This window comes from Schistocerca gregaria, chromosome X (assembly GCF_023897955.1).
Source record: "Schistocerca gregaria isolate iqSchGreg1 chromosome X, iqSchGreg1.2, whole genome shotgun sequence".
Lineage (NCBI taxonomy): Eukaryota > Metazoa > Arthropoda > Insecta > Orthoptera > Acrididae > Schistocerca > Schistocerca gregaria.
In genome coordinates this window covers 54458862-54476781 of record NC_064931.1, presented here as the reverse complement: position 1 = coordinate 54476781, position 17920 = coordinate 54458862, and the positions used below count along the sequence as shown (strand labels likewise).

At 36.7% G+C, this 17920-nt stretch overlaps 1 protein-coding gene and 1 non-coding gene across 2 annotated transcripts in view; both read left to right on the top strand.

The window, feature by feature from the left end:
• LOC126298882 (histidine ammonia-lyase-like) overlaps window positions 1-17920 on the top strand; it is a 236156-nt gene that overhangs the window by 148773 nt on the left and 69463 nt on the right. The window contains 2 exon segments of the mRNA XM_049990415.1: window positions 4505-4644; window positions 16141-16312. Of these exon segments, the coding sequence (XP_049846372.1) occupies window positions 4505-4644; window positions 16141-16312 (312 nt within the window).
• Window positions 6072-6146, top strand: Trnas-cga (transfer RNA serine (anticodon CGA)). The gene has a single exon. It is a non-coding gene; the product is annotated as a tRNA-Ser (tRNA).

Below are 17920 nucleotides of genomic sequence, written 5' to 3'. Positions count from 1 at the left end.
TTTAGAATTTGAAAGAGAGTATTCCAGTCAACATTGTCAAAAGCTTTCTCTAAGTCTACAAATGCTAGAAACGTAGGTTTGCCTTTCCTTAATCTTTCTTCTAAGATAAGTCATAAGGTCAGTATTGGCTCACGTGTTCCAGTATTTCTACAGAATCCAAACTGATCTTCCCCGAGGTCAGCTTCTACTAGTTCCTCCATTTGTCTGTAAAGAATTCGTGTTATTATTTTGCAGTTGTGGCTTACTAAACTGATTGTTCGGTAATTTTCACATCTGTCAACACCTGCTTTCTTTGGGATTGGAATTATTATATTCTTCTTGAAGTCTGAGGGTATTTCGCCTGTTTCATACATCTTGCTCACCAGATGGTAGAGTTTTGTCAGGACTGGCTCTCCGAATTATGTCCCATAAATAGTTGATGGGATCCACATTGAGAGAAATGGGTGGCCAAATCATTTGCTGAAATTGTCCAGAACAATTGTGGCCTGGTGACATGGCACACTGTCATCTGTGAATATTGCATCATTGTTTGGGAACATGAAATTCATAAATGGCTGAAAATGGTCTCCAACTAGCTAGATATAACCATTTCCAGTCAATGATCATTACAGTTGGACCAGATAATCCATTCCATCCCATGTAGACACAGTCCACACAATTAGGGAGCCACCAACAGCTTGCACAGTGCCTTGTTGACAGTTTGGGTTCATGGGGTCTGTACTACACTCGAACCATTCCATCAGCTCTTACCAACTAGAATCAGGACTCATCTGAGCAGGCCATCATTTTCCAGTTGTCTAGGGTCAACCAATGTGGTCACAAGCCCAGGAGAGGCACTGCAGGCAATGTCATGCTGTTAGTAAAGGCACCCGTGTCAGTTATCTGCTGCCGTAGCCCATTAATGCCAAATTTTGGTGCACTCTCCTAACGAATACATTTATTGTATGTCACACATTGATTTCACACAGTATTGCTAGTCTGTCAGTACTGACAACTCCAAGGAAATGCCACTGTTCTTAGTCATTAAGTGACAGCCGTCGGCCACTGCGTTGTTTGTGGTGAGATGTAATGCCTGAAATTTGACACCGTGGATGTCAGAATACTGAATTCCCTAATGATTTTCAAAATGCAATGTCCCATGCCTCTAGCTCCAACTGCCATTCTGTGTTTGAAGTCTGTTAACTCCCGTCATGCAACATAATCGTATCAGAAATCTTTTCACATGAATCACCTGAGTACAAATGACAGTTCCACCAACTCACTGCACTTTTATACCTTGTGTACATTATACTTCCACCATCTCCAAATGTATATATCACTATCCCATGACTTTTGTCACCTCATTGTATGTTCCAATAAGAAATAGGAATATAAACATTGCTGCTGAAGTAATGTGGTGTTATAATTAAGTTTAAAATATTTATTGTGATTGGAAAGCTTTTTCCTTCAGATAGACACTTAACTGTGAGGAAGATGGTTTCCAGCATTCCCAAGAGAACTCTTCAGACACAATACCTTCATAACCACTCTTGAATGAGTTGGGTGTAGACATATAAAAATCTTCATGATCTTCATTGTAATCCATAATGTTTTCAACTAAAGTAAATTTACCTACACCAGGAAACCCATGTGCATACACTGTTTTACTGAAACCATTCTAAATATCATCATTCCATCACCTCATAACTTCAAAAGTTCAACCACAAAACATGAGTCTACACTTTGAAAATAAGAACCTTTATTTCATACACTCCCACTGTGAACTGTGATACTTTTCAATAAATCCAATTTTATTATTAAGTGTAACAATATAGGAATATAGAAAATCAAATTCTTTTGCAATGTTAATATAATTCCACATTAATAGAAAAATTACAAGTTGGTACATAAAAAAATACAGCAGCATCTTCTATTAAAATATAAACCAATACAGTCCTTTTACTATGACAAGGTTGTACATTGGCAGAACCACTGCATATTTTCCACAAAAAATCACTCAAATGACCAACTAAGTGTTCAGAACAAAATTCAATGGATGCATGCATTTATGTGTGTTCTCCTGTAAACTCACTTTTTTCACAACCATTGTGGTGGCATCTTGATGACTAATAGATATCATGACTGTGTGGTTACATACATTACAACATCTCATTCGCATTATGTCACAAGCCTAGAAAAATCATGTGTGTCAGAGGAACTTATTTGGTACACTTGCACTTGGCCATTTTAGAATGCATGTAACAAGCAACAGTGCATTGTAGCAGCTTACACAGTCTATTGAGCACCCAGAGGAGGCCCCAAAGGATATGACAATTTATTGAGAATTCACAATGGCTACAAAGGAATAAATAACATCTTGGCTTTTGGCAAGATTGATGTATTTCTGCAGCAGCTTATGGAATAGCTTACACAACCTATTGAGTACCCAGAGTGGGACCCCAAGAGACAGATATTGTTTTAAGGACCCAGAGCGGCTACAAAAGAACAAATCACTTCTTCACCTATGACAAGTGCAATATATTTTATTTCCTAAAAAGATGTATAAACACTAGAAACACCCATTGAAATAAATTTAGCAATATCTTTACAACCTATACCCCATATACAAAAATACGCCACCACAACCAATGCAAAAAAAGTAGGCTACAGGACTTTGCCATTTTTGAAACTACATTTGTATTGGAAGTAATTTTAGTGTCTCACTTTAAAACTTTGAGGAGCTGTAGGTCTCACACAGAAAAGCAATGTTTGTTAAGGAATCTACTCCTTTTAACTTAATGTACATAACATTTTTATTAACCCTTTTTATTAAAAGCATTTTCACATAACTTGACAACAGATATTTAAGCCTTATCACATGCATAACATCACTGCAGTCAAGAACTCTCCAACTCTGTTGAAGGTGGCAGGATTATGTTTCTTGTCATGAAATGCATCATATTCCCAAAGATGAAACCAGATGATGTGATAGCCTTACAACAGTTCCTACTCAACTGCCAAATATATATTTAAAGTTAGCTGTACTTTAATGTCAACAATGCAATATTCTGCAATTCCATTGTGCTCAAAACAAATTTTGTTCTGTACAGATAGTGATATTGTGTCCACTGATTTTGTAAGTGTAATATGCAGAAACTTATGAAAAACTACTTCAGTTAACTGTACTGGCAGAGTTACAGTTCATGAAGATAATTGACAATTATTCCAGTCCAAATGTTCATGGAAAAACATTTATTATTGAGTCATAACAGCAACTACATGTTGTTTTTAATAATCCCAAATATGACCACTCTAACTGTTAAAATAACTGATACATGTGAAGTAGTCATCATCTGTGAGTAATATGGCAATATAATTGGCATTTTGATGAAGTAACCACTGCTTAGATTCCATATGCGGTCCAGTTGGCTGTGTCTTCTGATGGTTGTACACATGTTGGTTGTACTCTTTCACATTCTTCCAAATGATTATGTGACTTTGTTCATTGCACATACCACATCATATGTGTTAGTTGAACACAGATTAATACTCCTCTTCATCACTACAGCCTCAAATCTAACATCCTTACTTGTGGTTCACCACTAACATTTTCAAGGCAATAATTTTCCCTTTCTTGAAAATATCAATAAAGTGCAGCAATGGTACTGTGGAGTGGATGTGTCCTGTTAGGAAAACAATGTTCATAGATACATGCATCTGTTCCACTGAAATGGGTTTGACATCTGGGGAGAAAAAGAATATATGTTGAAATTTTGAGTCAGTCCATGAGGTGTACATGGTTAATTCACTAAATTCATTAAAAGGCGGAGATTCGGGTTTGAGTCCTGATCCAGCACATGACTTTAACTTGTCACAAATGTGATTTTCATTTCCTCAATGTAGCATATAATAATGGCTGTAAGTTCAAATAAATGGTAGTCCACATTCAGTTAATAACATCACATATAAATAACAACAGTTCAGTCAAAATGAAGGCTTAAAAGCAGGACAACTAACTTTAAGTTGACTGTGGTGCAGTGGGTATCATGATCAGTACACTTCACTCATGGCCTCAGTGACAAGTTAAAGAGGATATACTCCTGGCCAGAAAATGATTTGCTGTGTATGATCTGCTCTCCATCAAAGTTTATCGGCATAGTCCTGAAATACTAGGTATGGTAACAGATAATGCTTTTAATACTCGATTGCAAAAGAACCCTCTGGAAGCACATTGATGACTAACTTATATAACAGAATATATAACAGGATAAGAAAAACAATAACAATATAATGATATATACTTCTGGAGTTCTTTTCACCTTTATATGCTGTAAGTGAATTCATTTAGCTATTTTCTTCTTTTTCACTTATGTTATATTGACTTGAGCAGTCACCAATTTGTAAAAACATATTTGTTATAATGTTATTTAACTCTCTGTAATGTTTATCTACCACATAATATGTTGAAATATATTTATCATTTTCATTTGATCATTATTTCTCATTCATGTGTCAATTCTGTCAGAGAGCCACCGATTCTGCAACCGTGTGCAAGATGCCTACACACTGCGGTGTTGCCCTCAGGTGCATGGTATTGTTCATGATACAATTGATTTCGTACAAGGAGTTATCACTGTAGAAATGAATAGTGGAACTGACAATCCAGTATCCTTTCTAAAATGGTGCATCTGTTTAAAGCAGCAATTATTTTAAGGTGTAATCTCTCTCGTAAGGTACCAAGCAGATACATTTCTAGTTTTATAAATTATACAATATGCTGTTAGATGACACTGCTGCAATAAGTCATTAAAACATATGATGGTGGGTGTACTTCGCTTTTTAAAAAAAATATCTTATTAGATTTACCATGTTCTGATGAGTCTCAAACCATTTTATCACGGCTTTAAAAATAACAACAAGATATCACAATTTTAGTGAGTCAACAAATTAATATCTTCCACTTCTATTTTATTTCTCCTAGGATACTGTATTATGGTACTTTCTTTACCTGTGTATCTGTGTATGCCCTTTACAGTCATATTTCCAAATTTACAATGATAGCAAGATTTTTTTTAGTGAATAGTGTTTTATTCATCTCATAAGATACCATTTCTAATCATATGATTAGTGTACAGGAGACATGTCAAAAAATGGATAACACAACTTAGGCCTAATTGGCACAAAGAATTTTAACATTAATATAAACTTTTATTTTTATTTCCTCCCTTTTGTGAAGGACAGATTATATGTAAATTTATCCTGCTCAAATGTTCAGTTCATCCTTCATGAACTCCTCAACAGTGTAGTAGCACCGTTTGACAAGTATATCATATAGCTTTGTTTTCAGTGTCTCTGGGTTCATACTCAGAACATTCTTTCTTTTAGCTTGTTATGAATTTTCATTGCCATATACTGAGGAGACTGCATATACAGGTTTAAGCGATGAGTGGGAAGCATAAAATTGTCTTTGTTTCTTGTGTTATACATGTGATTGAACCAGTTTCTCTTGAATAACTCTAAATTGCTGTGTAGAAAGATGATAATATCATAGATGCATAAGGAGGGAACTGTTAATAACTGTTGTTTTTCAAATAGTGGGTGACATGATGTCCTTGGATGGGCAGTACACATGTTGAAACTTCCTGACAGATTAAAACTGTGTGCCCAACCGAGACTCGAACTCGGGACCTTTGCCTTTCGCGGGCAAGTGCTCTACCAACTGAGCTACCGAAGCACGACTCACGTCCGGTACTCACAGCTTTACTTCTGCCAGTATCCGTCTCCTACCTTCCAAACTTTACAGAAGCTCTTCTGCAAAACTTGCAGAACTAGCACTCCTGAAAGAAAGGATATTGCGGAGACATGGCTTAGCCACAGCCTGGGGGATGTTTCCAGAATGAGATTTTCACTCTGCAGCGGAGTGTGCGCTGATATGAAACTTCCTGACAGATTAAAACTGTGCCATGTCTCCGCAATATCCTTTCTTTCAGGAGTGCTAGTTCTGCAAGTTTCGCAGAAGAGCTTCTGTAAAGTTTGGAAGGTAGGAGATGGATACTGGCAGAAGTAAAGCTGTGAGTACCGGACGTGAGTCGTGCTTCGGTAGCTCAGTTGGTAGAGCACTTGCCCGCGAAAGGCAAAGGTCCCGAGTTCGAGTCTCGGTCGGGCACACAGTTTTAATCTGTCAGGAAGTTTCATATCAGCGCACACTCCGCTGCAGAGTGAAAATCTCATTCTGGAAACATCCCCCAGGCTGTGGCAAAGCCATGTCTCCGCAATATCCTTTCTTTCAGGAGTGCTAGTTCTGCAAGTTTCGCAGAAGAGCTTCTGTAAAGTTTGGAAGGTAGGAGACGGATACTGGCAGAAGTAAAGCTGTGAGTACCGGACGTGAGTCGTGCTTTGGTAGCTCAGTTGGTAGAGCACTTGCCCGCGAAAGGCAAAGGTCCCGAGTTCGAGTCTCGGTCGGGCACACAGTTTTAATCTGTCAGGAAGTTTCATATCAGCGCACACTCCGCTGCAGAGTGAAAATCTCATTCTAGTACACATGTTCCTTATTATTCTTTTCTGTAACTTTAGTATGTGCAATATATTGCTTGAATTTCCCCAAAAAATAATACCATACCTTACAACTTGAGGCATAGCACCATACACCGATCCTGCCTAGGAGGCGGTTAAGTGGGAGATGTGTCTCAGAGCTGGATAGTGACAGATGGTGATGTAAGACTGGATGTGCATGTAGTTTTTTGCATCAGCCAATAGATGACAGTATAGGGATAGGGGACTGATTTAGTTTTGACTGTGCCCACTTGAGTGCACTAAATTTTTCATAAAGTGTTATTATGTCTTTTTGTGTATGTAAAATGTTATAAATGTGTTTTAGCAGTTTGAATGATGCGTGAGTGTGGTTTAAGGTTAATATGAAGATAATTGTTTAACAAGTTAAGTAGTAGGATTTAGTGTGGGAACATTTTGAAGAAGTATGGATATGGACAAAGGGGATTTTTGTAGAATACCTTTGTAAAGTAAGTTTATGGTAAAGGGAAAGTTAATTCAGGCATAAATAACAAAATAAATAACTTTATGCATAAACAAAATTTCAGCATATTAGGTAATTATGTCGGTAAAAAGTGCAGTCGTTAGGTTTACTATTTTGTGATTGGTTATAAATGAAAAGTGTGGACTGATGTGGGAGAATGTTGTTTTGCTATTGGCTGTTGAGTAAACTGACCAATGGTAAAGCAATATTCATTGCATACCTTTCTCTGCTGGTAGAGAAGACTTAGAGTATTCTAGGGAGAAGTGGGAGCCTAGCCATGAAATAGTTTGGATGTGTGTAGTAGTAGTTCTGATGGGAATGATAAGTTGCCCAATCTAGCAGTGTTTCATACATCAAAAGTGTGGTAAAGTGACAGCATAATTATTATGATGGGTGTGTAGAAATTTCCGAATTTTTAAGTGAATTTTGTGACAAGAAAAGACATATTCTGCTTGGTGTATTGAGCAGGTCTGTGGCTAAAAACTGTGACTGAATTTGATACCGACAGACTTAATATTTGGCGAGCATTATCAATCAAAAACAATCAGTATTTTTGTATCTATTAAATTTTCAGCACATGCAACACCATCAACTTGCTAACATGAGTAAAAGGGATTGTGAGTGACTGTGTTAAGACTGGCATTGCAGTGATACTTGTACACCTAAGTTTCAGGATATATTGAGGACAAAATTTCCAACGTTTCATTTTGTGTGAAAACTTTCTCCCAAAATGTAGATTAGTGACTTTAATTGCAGCCTGGTTCACATTGAAGTACAGTAGGTTTCACTCAGCTTCCCTACTGATGATATGCTGAGACAATGTTCAGAGGTAGGTGCAGGTTCGGCGTAAAGGAACAGAAGGAACCACGCCACCGCAAACTAATTGAAAGTCGCTGCGGTATGCAATTTTCCTTGTATTCATGTCTGTTGCACCAGCTAATATTTGCATAGCAAATGCGAAGCTACATAATTTGTTTAACAGGTAGTCAACATGTTTATTCCAATTTAAATTTTTATCTAGGTTTAACCCTAAAAGCTTCACATAATCCACTTCTTCTATATCCTGATTTTTATGAGTTATTTTAATTTCTTGGGGCTTTGACTGTTTTGTTCTGAATTGGACCATGTGGGTTTTGGGGATGTTCAATCTTAATCCATTCAGTTGGAACCATTTTTCTAGTTTGTTCATTGTGTTTATTATGTAGAGAGGGATGTTTTCTGGCTCCTCGTTTTCAATTAATACAGATGTGTCATCTGCAAATAAAATTGATGGAGACTTTATATTGTTCGGTAAATCATTAACATAGAACAAAAACAAAATAGGTCCTAGAACGAGTCTTGAGGGGCACGTTGAGCTACTGTTTTCTATTTTGAATAGAAATTTGCTGTATTTTATGAGACAATCACTCTTTGTTTCCTATTTGATAAGTATGAGGTAAGCCAATTTAGAACATTGCCCTTGATCCCATACTTGTCAAGCTTATAGATGAGCAGTGCATGATTTACAGAGTCAAAGGCTTTTGTGAGGTCGCAAAAGATTCCTGCGATTTTATTATGGTTGTCTAATGATGTGCTGGTCTTATTGATAAACTTGTTAATTGCATCAATAGTACTTTTGCCAGGATGGAAACCAAATTGGTTTTCCATAATGATATCACATTTCTCCATAAAATTTCGAATCTGCATAGCAGCAGCATATTCAAATATTTTTGATAGGACTGGAAGGAGGGAGATGGGATGATAATTCCCCATATCCTCTATTGACCCTTTCTGAGCAACAGTTTTACTTGTGCATACTTCAGCACCTCTGGGAAGCTTCCATCTTCAAAGGATTGGTTTATTATTTTAGATAGTGGGTATCCTATTATTTTACACACAAATTTAAGGAGTTTTGCTGGTATTCCATCCCAACCTGCAGAATTTTTGTTTTTTAGTTTTAATATAATTTTTTCTTCATCTATTTTTGAAACTGTTTTGAATTTTGTGAGGCATTCGGAATTATGGTTTAGTCCAAAGGGACATACATTGTTCTCATAATCTGCAACATTAATCTCTGGTTTCACTACATTAATGAAGAACTCATTGAAGCATTCTGAAATTTGAGCCGGATTTACAATGATCTCATCTTCAAGCTTAATTGTACTAATTCCAAGTCTAGAGGCTTTGATACCTAACTCATGTTTTACAACTGACCACACTGCCTTTGATTTATTCTCATGTTTAAGATTAATTTAATATTTGTCATTTGCTTTGCTGGTTTGACAACTTTCTTAAAGCTTTGGATGTGCATATATGGATCAGATCGAAGTACACATCTGCATTGTCAGTTTTACAAAATAATAATCACAACATTATTTAATTATCTTAAGTATACCATTTTTAAATACTGTAGGACAATATGTAATTATACATTTTTAATCTTCTGCAGTCTACCTATATTACACCATACATAAGAACACATCTTGAATTTACTACCTGTCTACCTATGTGCATTTTATTTTTATTACAAACAGTGGCTATTTCCAATTTTTTTGCATTTAGTATGTATTCATTGTCTTAATAGAAAGGATTTTCTACAAGCAACAGTTTTATAGTTTGTTAAATTTATGTTTCAAGCTCATATTTTAAATATGCTGTTGTACAGTTTGACTGGCATATAATCAGTACTTCTGTAACTGCAGTCCATTATTTCATTATACTAATTCAATGAGTCAACAGTATTTGATTTAACTGTTTTATTTTAAAAAGTCATGTAAATGAAATTTGATAAGAACTTGAGTTAACAAGAAACTGAAAAGAGTAAATACAGCTATAGTAAGGGATGCCTGCAATCCAAAGAACAAATAAAATACGCATTGCACTTTAATCCAAAGTCAACACTTTTCACACAGCCTGCCAGCGGTAGAGCAGAGCTCCCAGAATGGGTGGGCACTTGTCGCACTCTCATGGGCCTCTGGTGTTTCTTGAGGGCTTGCTTGCTATGGAAGGGTAACATTGGAGTTGCATGAACAGCCTCACTACCAGTTGGACTCAAAGTCACTATCAGAAATGGTAAAGCTGCCAATCTTGCTTCTGAGATGAAAGCAGAGCTCACCATTTTCAGCATAATCAACAGGACCAATTACAGACATCTGGTACAGAGCTTTGTGGAGGGTCTGAATCAGGGGTTCAGACAGTTCTGTGACTGTGTAGGCTGCAAATTTCTCTGCTTGTGCCATAGGGTGGTGGTATTTTGGATTCCGATAACTAGGTCAGGAGTCCATTACTCACAGGAGGTGGCTACATGAATAGCGGGGACCGTGTGGCATGGACTGGATGGTTTCTTTTATTTTTTTTTTTTAGGTAAGAGGGCCTTGCAGAAATGCAGAAAGGACTTCAGTCTCAAGGAATATAAGTCAAACACAGAAAGAATGTAGATCTAGTAACCATCAGTATAACAGTCATAAATTGTCACAACTGTGTTGGGAAAATACCAGAGCTCCAGGCACTAATAAAAAGTACTGATGCTCTAGCCAAAATTTTTGTGAAGGAGCTACTGGTGTTCAGAGAGGATAGGCTAAATACAGTTGGCAGTAGCATGTTTGTTGCTGTTAGATAGTTCCTGTGAGTTAGTATGGGTAGAGGTCACCCATTGTTGGCAACTGGAATAAAATAATAATTGAACTCTTTTACTGACATCCCAACTCAAATCTTACAACTGCTGAAAGGTTCAAAGAAAATTTGAGCCTAATCTCAAATATGTACCGGACTTGTACAATTATAGTTGACAGTGACTTCACCTTGCCCTTGATATGTTGGTGAAAATGAATGTGTAATTCCAGAGATATGCATAAAACTTCATCCCAAAATGTGCTAAATGCATTCTCTGAAAATTATTTTGAACAATTGGTTCATGAGCCCACGTGAGTCATAAACAGTCCTGGAAACACACTTGGCCTCTTGGCAGCAAATAATCCTGAGCTAATAACCAGCATCAAAACAGATACAGGGATTAGTGAACACAGGGTTGTAATGGCAAAACTGAATACTGTAACTCCCAAATCCACCAAATATATATGAAAATTATATCTGTTCAAAAAATCAAATAAAATTCGCTTGATGGTTTTTGAGAGACAGTCTCCATTCCTTCCAAATTAACAGTGTAGTTAAGATCAGATGTGCCTTGAATTCAAAGAAATAGTATCAACAGCAATTAATAGATTTATACCAAATGAATTAACAAATGACGGAGATGATACCTCAAAGGCACACAAAAAATGTCAAGAAAACTGGTGCAGAAACAATGAAGAAAGCAGACCAAATTTAAATGAATGCAAAACCCCCAAGATTAGTGATCATTTACAGAAGTAAGAAATTTAGCAACAACTTCAATGTCAGATTGATGCTTATAATAGTTTCCACAATAAAATTTTGTCTCAAAATCTGGCAGAAAATTCAAAGAGATCCTGGTCACAGGTAAAGTATGCTAGCAGCAAGAATCAATCAATGCCTTCTCTGCACAACAGCAATGGAAATACTATTGATGACAGTGTTGCTAAAGCAGAGTTACTAAACACAATCTTCTGAAATTCCTTCACCGAAGAATACATAGTAAATATTCCAGAATCTGAACCAAGAACAGCTGTCAACATGTGTAGCCTTGACGTAGATATCCTTGGCACAGTGAAGCAACTTAAATCTCTTAATAAAAGCAAGTTTTATGGTACAGACTGTATACCAATTAGGTTCCTTTAAGAGCATGCTGATGCAATAGGAACATATTTAACAATCATATACAACTGCTCACTCGACAAAAGATACTTACCCAAAGACTGGAAAGTTGCACAGGTCACACCAATATTCAAAAAAGGCAATACGAATAATCCACTAAATTACAGGCCCATATCTTTAACATCCATATGGAGTAGGATTTTGGAACACAACTTAAATTGGAAAGAACACCAAAGACAAACCAAAGACTGTGTTTTATTGTCAGAACATTTAGAAGATGCAACAGATCTACTAAGGAGACTGCCTATGATATGCTTGTCCTTCCTCTTTTGGAGTATTGCTGCACAGTGTTGTATCCTTACAAAATAGGATTAATGTGGTACATTGGGAAAGTTCAAAGAATGGCAACACATATTGTATTATTAAGAAATATGGGAAGAGTGTCATGGACATGATACAGGATTTGAGGTAGACTCAATTAAAATAAAGGCATTTCTCATTGTAACAGGATCTTTTCATGGAACTTCAATCACCAACTTTCTTCTTCAAATGCAGAAATATTTTGTTGATGCTGACCTACACAGGAAGAAGTGATCATCATAATAAAATAAGAGAAATCAGGGCTTGCATGGAAAGATATAGGTGTTCATTTTTTCCAAGCACTCTTCAAGATTGTAATAACAGAAAATTATTGTAAATGTAGTTTGATGAACCCTCTATGAGGACTTAAGTGTGATTTGCAGACTATCCATGTAGTTATAGACATAGATGTATCATAACTCAACACCAGAAACAGTACTGCACAGGAATGTACAGAGAGAAAACAGAATGATGTTCAAGAAAGAATGTGGTAATAGTCAATCCTTTGGTTTTGGTTTTTTGAATTAGAGAATGCAGTACTCCTACACTTGACCTCTGAACCTAGCCTATTGAATCCAAATGTCACAGTTCATCACACTTGTCAATTATTGAGACATCAGGAATGTGGAAAATCATTCATGTGAAAATGATCTTTCGTGAAGCAAGAAATTTCTTCTTGTATGTGATTAGTCCAAATCCCCACCCTACACAAAATACAAATCTTTTGAGCTGCTTCCACTGCCTTCATCCTCGATTAAACCAAAGGCGAACAATATGTCACAAATGTTAGACATTTTCCACTTGTGACTCAGTTTCATAACAACTTTCAGAAGACTGGAGTATGAAAAATCCAGTATGTAACTACATGACAAATGCTAGAACTTAAAATAAGAAAACAACACTTGATAAATACACTCATAGCAACCCATGTGTCTTTTATAACTGCCAGGACTTCACTCAATTTATCAAAGTGGAAAATCAAACTACCATCAGAAACATTTTTATCCTAAAAATGAGAGAGCAGAAATGTGCTGGAATGTGCCATGCCTCTGTCACCTGGTTGGATGACAGCTGGTGGTAAGGTGACCAGTGGCAGGTTGCAGATGGCTTGTGGCTGCTATAGGGTGAGGAAGCTCTCAAGCATAAAATGTTCTGATCTTGACACAGCCACAAGTTCTTTTATGGAAGGTTTTGATATTACTAGTGGGTTAGAAAGTGAAACAAATTATCTTCAAGGATTCATCAAAGTGATTACCTTTGCAGACAGCCTAAATGCACTTAAAAAAAAAATAAAGGAATAGGCTAACTATATTGCATGAGGTTTACAACTAGACTATGACAGATACAGCACTGTATATTATGAGCAGAAGACAACATTTCCTCTAGACACGCGTGCATTCTTCATTGTTGTCAGATTATGCAGATGGCCTAGCTTACAAATCTGAGGGTCAGCCTGTTTTATTGGTGGCTTAAGAGTATGACTCAGTCTTAATCTCTGTAGTGACCAGCAAATGGTCATGTTTCATCTCTAAGACTGTACCTTAAAATACACAGTTTACTAAACAAAGGAAAAAAGTAGTCAAATTTGCAGCATCTAATGAGAATGAAGCACAGCAATGCTATATCACTAATTGTGTACAAAATAACTGCATTTTATTTAGTCACAAAAAATATGGCATACTGAAGCATACCATGGGATATGGCATAGTATCAGTTAGTACCTTCTTTTTAATTTATAACAAGTTTTCTTCTACAGTCACATACCATATAACTTATTAAGGGAGCACAGTTCCTGGAAAATTAATGTGGAGCAGGAAGAAACTTACCTTTTGTGCTTACACAAATTCTTCTTTTTGAACCTACAAAGCAAGAGAGTCCTGTACAGTTTTGTTAAAATAGTTACCAATGTTTTGGTAGCCTACTGTTGAGTTGAATTGACAGCCTTTAGATTGTGTGATTTCTCATGGATCGGAAATTTAACAGATTTGTTCAAGCACTCATGTGGATGACGTCATGCTTTTTATTATTTAAAGTCAATTTATTATGTCTGGAATATTGAGTGCTTAAAATGTTTACCTTGAGCATTAATTCATTTTATGAACTAAAGCAACTCCAGACACATAGTACTGCATCTGGACATATCACAACACTGGCCTGTGTTATACAGCATTTCACATCTTTGAGAGTCATATATGTTTCTAAATAGACCCCTGGATTTTGATTTTTCCCAGATATAAAAGTCCACAGGTGTCACTTCCAGTGAGTGTGATGGATTGGAGTGACTTACCTAACAATCTCCAAATGTTCTGCTAGGAAGGTCTAATTATTTGTGTGAAATGGGCAGGACACCCATTATGTTGATACCACATGGATTGCCTTATGTTCAGTGGGATGTCTTTATAAACTCTAGCAGCATATTTGTTTGGAACTTTTGACAAATAATCCACCATAGGTGGAACTAAAATCACTATTTTTCCACAAATATGGTTTACTGTAAAAATATAGTATGCTCATCTGCTCCAATGAACCAAACACAATTAACACTCAAAACTGACTGACAAGCTGAAGGTCTTTGTTCAGCAACTCACGGCCTCATACTTGGCCAAGTTTTCCACAAACTGATATTTACCAAGTTCTATTCCTGCACACAGAAATCAAGTTCCACAAGAGTTCATTTTTAATATGTGCACAGTGATATAGATCTTTGGAAAACAGAATACACTTAATGTTCTGCCAAAGTTTGTGAACCATCAACCGTGAACATCCAACCATGGAGACTGGACTGTCTGTGGAGCTGCAGAGATCAGGCACTATCCATCAAGGAGGCAGCTGGTTAGCAGTAGGCAGTGGCATTGTAGTGAAGCAGATGTATGTCCTTAGCTCTAGCTTGATGTGAACTCACTCTGCATAGTGGTGTGCAGGACTAAACACTGTCGTGTGGCAGGATATCACAGGAACTATTTTAAGTCACACGGGTTGTGGGTGCAAATAGGTACACCCCAGTCCATGACCTATGGTGGTGCTGCTAGGGATGGCTAGTGGAACTGCTGAAAAACTGTTTTCTTGTGCAGAGTGGTCGCATGACATGTAGGCAACACAGATATTGTTGTACCACAAGGTTGACAAACCATACAGGTGGGATGCTGCAACATCTCAGTAGGTACTTGAGACTAATTAAGGTTCCATCAGTAAAATCAGTAAAACCAAGCCCAACAGTACAATTCTTGATTGCCCTTTATTTGTAAATGGTGCTTCATCTGTAAACAATATGTTATGTAGAAATGCTGCATACTTTGCAGTTTTCATAGACACCAGTCAGGTAATAGAAACTAATTTTGAAAGTCATTGCCATGAAGCTGTTTGTGGAGCAAAATGTGGAAAGGATGATTCAGTACTCACGGAATGCTCTTTTTGATGAGCCTACTTGCACATTTGAACTGTCTCAACAGTGACATGTGGACTTATTGTTTCTGTGGATAAAATGTTTGCTGCATTTCTCTCATAACTTTCTATTCCTTTTTTTCCCCACAATTCCAGTATCTTGAGTTTTTTATAAAGTTTATGCAGATAGATCTTGATAGAATGGCATGATCAGGATACCTTTTAGCATACAAGCACACCATTTCTCTGACAGTTTGTTGATATTTGTCATAAACAGAAAACATATCCACTTTTTTAACTGTAATTTACATAGTAAAATTCTGAAAATCTTCATGAGCAAGTTGTCTGATTGCTAAAACAGCTGAACACAGATTGATAGCTTCAAATATACAGATATACACACAAACTGTACCTGAGTTGTATGTTTGCTTACATTTGATGTGGTAAAACCAATGCTTGTGGAACCTCTTCTCCTGGTGATGGGATAGAAGTTTCACCAGAGTTATCTAGTTACTGCTTCTTTGTATGAAAACTACTACCAGTAACCCTTACTAAATGTCAGTTGTATAGGTGCTGTGTAGCTAGCTACTACTTGAATTGTATGTCTGTTCTGTGCTTTTGTGATTTTTGTAGTAGAAATTTTTATCACATGGACAGTGTAATGTTTATAGCATGAGATCGCATATTTTCCTTAATAAATCCATATTGTATTTGCTGATAGAGGTGAAATTATTTCTGCTGGAAATTTTCATGGGGAATATCCTGCCAAAGTGCTTGATTATTTGGCAATTGCTGTTCATGAACTGGCATCGATGAGTGAAAGAAGAATTGAACGCCTTGTTAACCCTGGTAAGTCCATATAATCCATTTTCTGAAGTTACTTGACAGAATAAGGGCTTCAACACTGCAAAATGAGTCAAACTTACATGTTCACCTGCAGTAAATATTTATCTACATGTATTTAATAGTACAGTTTGAGGTGAATGGCATTATTAATTGGTAAAATCAGTTTCTACACAATCCTTCTTAAATAAAAATTAGATCAAATAAGAATAACTAAGAAAATATAGTATTTATTAATAAACAAAATCAAATATTAAAAAATCAAATATTTTGGATATTAAGTTGGAAAGAAATCACTGCACACATCTTCAATTCATATGCTATGAAGAACCATTTTTTCAGTAGCATACTGCATGGAGCAGTTGCTCTTTCATCATTGCAACAGTCATCTGCTACTGTGGCAATTCTAGTGAAAACATCTTACATTATAAAAATAACACCTTTGTATGAAAACATTTCCTTTGTTCATCTAGGAGTGAGGACTGATACATTGTCTTGGGGTAACAACTCTTGTCTAGAAAAGGGGAAAGACAGCAAGCTTAGAACTACAAAGCAATTTCCTTAAACTCATCATTTAGCAAACTAATGAAAAAAATCATGAAAGGAAAGCATAATGGAGCAATATAATACAAAAAATATCATATGTGACTTTGGGCATGGCTTCAAAAGCAGTTATAGTACTGTATCACTCTCAGTACAGTTTTTTCACCATATGTCAAAGAAAATAAATGATAGTTACCAAACAGCAGGAGTATTTTTATACCTCTCAAAAGCTTTAGACAGAATTTACTGAGGTGTGCTCTTATGAGAAATTGTAATCATTGGTGTCAGTGAAAAGGTGATGCGTTTAATAGAATCATACCTAAAAATTAAACACAAATATTCAGAGATTATGTATGATTATTGAAGAAAGAAGGTAAAGATAAGAAATATAAATTTTGGTGTGCTATGAGGCTCCATTTTGGTCCCATTTGTGTCCCTGTACCTGTGTGAAAAAGGTAATGAGATTGACAACACTGTGAGTGATCTGGCAATGCTGTATTGTTCCATTTGTGTGGAATGGTGTGTTCATCCTTCCAGATGCTCAGTATGAGTATCAGCTCCATACAGCCATTGTGTCATTTTTGAGATCATCAGCAGAGTTGTGTTTTTGCTGTGTGTTAATAAAATGGTTCAAATGGCTCTGAGAACTATGGGACTTAACATCTGAGGTCATCAGTCCCCTATAACTTAGAACTACTTAAACCTAACTAACCTAAGGACATCACACACATCCATGCCCGAGGCAGGATTCAAACCTGCGACCGTAGTGGTCGTGCGGTTCCAGACTGAGGTGCCCAGAACCGCTCGGCCACACCGGCCGGCGCTAATAAAATGGGCCAGCCCAATTTAGAGCAAAGTTTTTGCAATCAAATTTTGTGTTAAACTTGAGACATTCAGATTCTTTATTTACCATTGACTACCTGAGGTGAAATAGGTGGCCAGCCGGGTTGGCCGAGCTGTTCTAGGTGCTTCAGTCTGGAACCGCACGACCACTACGGTCTCTCCCATACAGCCTTGGCATTTGAGGCAAACAAATTGGTTTGGAGGCAGACTCTTTAAAGCAATATGCCA